The sequence below is a fragment of the Pygoscelis adeliae genome, unplaced genomic scaffold (assembly GCF_000699105.1).
Source record: "Pygoscelis adeliae isolate BGI_AS28 unplaced genomic scaffold, ASM69910v1 Scaffold458, whole genome shotgun sequence".
Lineage (NCBI taxonomy): Eukaryota > Metazoa > Chordata > Aves > Sphenisciformes > Spheniscidae > Pygoscelis > Pygoscelis adeliae.
Window position 1 is genome coordinate 330603 of NW_008825352.1, and position 5068 is coordinate 335670.

Below are 5068 nucleotides of genomic sequence, written 5' to 3' on the forward strand. Positions count from 1 at the left end.
GAAAGAGTGGGAGGGCGAGAGGGTGCGTGGCTGGGGCACGGGGAGCAGAAGCAGCATGAAATGACTGGGGACAGCAGCAGTGCCGGCCGCGCATGCCCCTACCAACCCAACACCAACCACCACCCTGCGCCTAGGACCTGGGCGATGGTTCTGTGTCCCGCAGGCAGCAACAATGTCATAGCCCCCCAGTCACCCTTCCCGTAGGCTTGCATCCAGCCACCATGCGTCTCCCCTTCCTGGGGCGCAGGAACCCCAGAGCCATGGGCCAACAGCAGCTTTGTAAAGAGAACAGCCTGGCCAGGCACACGCCGTTGCTGCTTTTGGAGCAAGTCCCAGAACAAGAGGCCAACGGGGAAACAACATGGGCCATGGCCCCACCATCGCAACAGCCGCCGGGGCTGTCCTGCACACCAGCCTAGTGATGGATGGGGTGCCAGGAGGCACCTAGGACCAAAGGTCACTTGAAAAGAGGTATTTGCTCCAAGCACATGTCCCCAAGCGCCTGCCTGGCCCCCCAGGACAGCTCTGGGCAAGAGGGCAGCACTGAAGGAGGGCACGGTGCCCATCCTTACCTGCACAATGACAGTGAAGAACACCACCACGATGGTTGTTGCCACAAAGTAATCCTTGGCTTTCACCTTTGCCCTGTCTAGCAAGATGACCAGGGCGAAGGCCACAGCTCCGCGGAGGCCACCATATGACATGACCACCTGGTCGATCCTGTCCAGGGGGATGAGGCGGAAGCGGTTGAGCACGCAGGTCTGGAGGACAACACCTAGGGAAGAAGGAGAAGGAGAGCCTGGGGTGCCAGCAGAGCCCTGCCTGCTCCTGGAGACAGGGCAAAGCCCAGGCCAGGAGCTGTGGCTGGTCCCATGCCCCAGCCTTTCTTGGGGGATACCACTTTTTGCCATGAAAAGGGATGGGTCAGAAGCACAGTGGGGCAGACTGACCCACAGCTCTGAAGAGCAGGATAAAGAACAGGGTGCCCAGCACCAACGCTGTGTCCCATGCCCACTTGGACGTGTCCACAGCCGAGATGCCCAGAAACATGAAGATAATGGTCTCTGAGCTGCTGGCCAGTGTCTTCATGGTGTACTTGACTGTGGTGCGGGATTTCTGGGAGATGTTGGCTTCCACGTACTTCTTGCAGCAGATCCCACAGAAGGTGACTCTGCAGAGGGGCAGAAGGAGCCAGCATGACCCTATGGCGGGATGAGGAATGGGTCTGCTCACCGCCTCCTGCTGCTCAGCACTGCACCCCCGATTTCCTGGACCACCCCAGGGGACACCCCGGTACTCACGCCAGGATGGAGGAGAGCGAGACCATCTCAGCAGCAAGGTACGCGACGTAGGCCAGGAGGAAGACGAAGAGCGGCTCGATGATACGTACGCGCTTGGTGAACCGCGTGATCAGGGCCAGGAGGAAAGCAAAGAGCAGCCCCACGGCTGTGCCCCCCAGGCTCACCAGGAAGAAGGAGGCTGGTGGGGGGAGAAGACTCATATGCACCATAAGCAAGCGAGCCCAGCTCCTGTGCCCCATGGCCATGCCACGCTGGGCTGGCCAAGCCCCGTGTTCCCAACACGGTTCCCCACCAAAGCATCCCGTGATGACAGCCAGTGTGTGACCACCGGGATGGAGATGACAGAGCTATGGTGCTCAGTGCCCATGCCACAGTACGACAGCACCCATGCTTGTCCCCCCCCCCACTTCCACCCCAGAGGAAGAGTCGGAGGGGCTGTGGGGCCCATACTCACCTACCCCCTTCACGTAGTCTGTGGCATGGATGTGTGCTGGGCCCAGCTCCACAAAAGAGTTGAAGACCTTGTACAGCACCTGCAGGCAAGGCAAATCCCTTGGGGAAGGCAGGGTATTGCCCTGCCTTGAGAGGGGCAGCACCTGTGGGCAGGATGGACCCTGTGGAAGAGGCATCGCCTGCTCCAAATCTGCCAGGCAACACAGCTCATCTCGGCAGGCAAAGTCCCCCAGGGCCATGAGAGAGGAGAGACCCAGAGAGCATGGCATGGGTCTGCCCCCGGCTTGGGGATGTCACCTGCATCCTCTGCCCATCCTGGGGGACTCCAGTGCCCTGGCCCACATTGGGCTCCACTTTTGGGTCCCCCAAGCTTCAACTCACCACGGTGACAGCGTCGTTCAGGAGAGACTCGCCGAACACAATGATGAAGAGGGTCTCGTTTACATGGACCTCTTCAAAGACGGCCAGCACTGCCACAGGGTCCACAGCTGAGATGAGGCTGCCGAAGAGCAGGAAATCCATCAGCCCAGCTTCGACTCCCGGATCTGCTAGGACAGAAGGACCAAGCTCAGGCAGACCATCTGCCCCAGAGCCCCTTTCACCAGGCTGAAACAAGGCTGTCCCTCATCTGCTCCTGGTGACTTGCCCGCAGCATCCCAACTTGGAGTGCAGTGGGCTGAGCCAGGGAGCGCTCCCAGACCTGCAGGGTCCCCCAGGTGAAGCAGGGTTCAGCACACCCTTGCTGCAGCATGAAGGGAGCAGGGCTTGGCCATCCCCCCTGGCACCCAGGTGCATCGCTGCCCCTCCGGCAGATACGCACCGGAGGAGGCTTAGCAGCCCCACCTCAGGTCCAGGCATCAAGTGGTCCCTCGGGGCTCAGGAGACTCAAAACACAGCCCATGCCAGCCAGGGCCAGTGGCTACAGCCAAGGACAGGGAACACGGCAGTGAGCCAGCAAAGCTAGCCAAGGTCGGCGACAAAAATAGCAAAGACATGAGTCAGCTCAGTGCTGAGCTGGGCTCGTTTGTCCTGCACGCTTGACAGTTCTGCCAGAGCACCGATCCCAGGATGCCAGGACCCTGCTCCTGCAATACTTCCTGGGAATCCACAGCAGGGCTGGGCAGTGGGCTCTGAACTTGGGGGTGCTTTGCACCCTCCGACCCATCTTTTGGGGATGTGGTCCAAGCTGGGCAGCCCTGTGCACCCACCCATGAGCCCAGCCCGGTGCAGCCCCCAGAGCGCAGCGCCGGTGGTGAAGGAGTTCCAGAGCGTGCCCACCACCGCGTAGGTGAGGATGGCGCCGATGTTGTCGAAGAACAGCCGGCTGGGCATGAAGTAGCCCGAGTCTAGGACAATGGGGGGCAGAAGGAAGAGGAAGAACATGTTGGGCTCCAGCTGGTACTCGGCTTTCTTCGCCACAGCCAACACGATGCCCCCCAGGCCCAGCCCCAGCAGGATGAGGAGGCAGCTCTCCGGGACGACGGACGTCACCTTCCTTGACAGGTGGAAAACTAGAAGGAAAGGAAGAATGAGAGCATCAACCAAACAGGCACATGGACAGAGCATCCCAGACCCACAAGCTCCACAGAAGGGTTGGCTGATGCATCATGGACCCCGGGGAGGACAAGGGAGCACCTAAGGCTGCTTCGTGGCCATGTGTGCACAGAAGACCTTCCAGCTAGCTCCCAGGTCAGGATTTCAGGTCCCTGGCTCTTTGGGATCTCCCTCTCCTCCTCAGCCACTGTCTAACAAGCCAAGCAGCTGGGCATTTTGCTTTTCTTGGCCTCTGCTGTCTGCACTTAAAGGATAAAAGCAGCCAGTGACCACGTTCAGTGTCACAAGCAATGCCGGCTGCTGTTCGAGTGAAGGCATCCTAGTTCACCGGGACACGTTACCCCACTCAGAGACGAGGATGCTCAGCCCTGGTGTCGGGGTGACCTTGTTTGCAGCCGTCTGAGCAAGCAGACAGAGCAGCATGCAAACCACTGAAACACAAGCCAGTCAGCCAGTCTCTGTGCCAGAGCACAACCTTCCTCAGCACTGGCTAACCTACCTGCATGCAAAAAACAGGCACACGGGAGCTGCAGATTTAGAGATGCTTTGAATAATCAGTTTATTCTATGCGAGGTTTGGAGCAAATCTTAAACTGCCGTGGAACGGGATATATTTTTTAAAGCAAGGAGAGTATGCCCTGGTATTCATCCATCAGCAATGGGACAATGAGCGTGTAGCTCAGGCACAAGCCAGCAGGCCGTCATGCCAGACAGCACAGGGGACTCGCTCCTCCAGGCAGCCTTGTCCCCAAGACCAGGGCGTCCTGTGTAATCCCAAATCGTTCCAACTTCCAGGTGGGCAACCCCCCATCCTTGTGGATTTCTCCTCCCTAGTGCAGGGTACTGTATTTTTGCTACCCCCAAAGGACAGTGCTTGGGGAAAGGTTGTCAAGGGTCACAGCAGTTTTGCCCTCTCATCGTTCTGCCATCACTTGTGACATCCAGCCCAGCTCTGTAGCATGACTTGGCCATCAGATGAAGAAACCTTGTCCTGGGGAGTAGGTTCCTCCAGGCACTTCCAGAGCCACCTCTGTCCTTGAGCACCCAGCAGGTACAAGGGACATCAGAGCAGCCTCCGAGCCGTCACTTAGCTGCAAGCCCAGCCCTGCTGCCAACCCAAAACCCAGCCCCTAAAGCCCTTTAGACGGATTAAAGGTGCCCACTGCTTGTGCCAAGTCATCCCATCAGAAGGAAAGCTCTGCTGTGGTCACACGCAGACCCTAGGCTTCTTCCCTTCTTGGGAACCCCCATGGACAGACCATAAGGTCTGCCTAGCCCAGAGTCCTGTCTCCAGTGGCATAGACCTGGAGAGGAGCCCAGGAACAGGCAGTGCTTCATCAGTAGGTTTCCATGTCTCTATGCCCTTGTCATTCTCCTCTGAACCTGTCCCAGTCCTGCTCTATCCTTTCTGGGTCCCAGCGTCCCTGAGATGCGGACACCCTGGGCACTGAGGTTGTGGCCTCCTGATGTTCTTCCTTTCGCCTTTCCTAACATCTTAGTTGATTTGCTTTCCTTCACTGCAGCTGAGCACTGAATTAGAGGAAAGAACTCGATGTCAAAGGTCTGGTTCCTAAGCAGAGACAACATCTGTCAGCCCACCACCAAACGTGCAGGGTAAGGGTCGCTTTTCCTCTCGTTGAGACCTCCACAGTGACCCGTGCTGCTCCTTGGCACGATAAGACCTGTCCGTGCGGGGCAGGGCTGGCTGAGCTCCTGCTGAGCCCCGGCACTGCTTCCCTGCCATAACGCCTCAGGAACACT

The 5068-nt window shown here is 58.5% G+C and overlaps 1 protein-coding gene across 1 annotated transcript in view; it reads right to left on the reverse strand.

Moving 5' to 3' along the window:
• The window catches only part of SLC9A5 (solute carrier family 9, subfamily A (NHE5, cation proton antiporter 5), member 5), a 10011-nt gene that overhangs the window by 3699 nt on the left and 1244 nt on the right, over positions 1–5068 (reverse strand). Inside the window, exons 2-7 of the mRNA XM_009330376.1 lie at positions 2963–3265; positions 2136–2299; positions 1756–1834; positions 1302–1479; positions 951–1171; positions 573–775 (exon numbers count right to left, since the gene is read on the reverse strand). Coding sequence (XP_009328651.1) covers positions 573–775; positions 951–1171; positions 1302–1479; positions 1756–1834; positions 2136–2299; positions 2963–3265 — 1148 coding nt within the window. The remainder of the gene's footprint in view (positions 1–572; positions 776–950; positions 1172–1301; positions 1480–1755; positions 1835–2135; positions 2300–2962; positions 3266–5068) is intronic.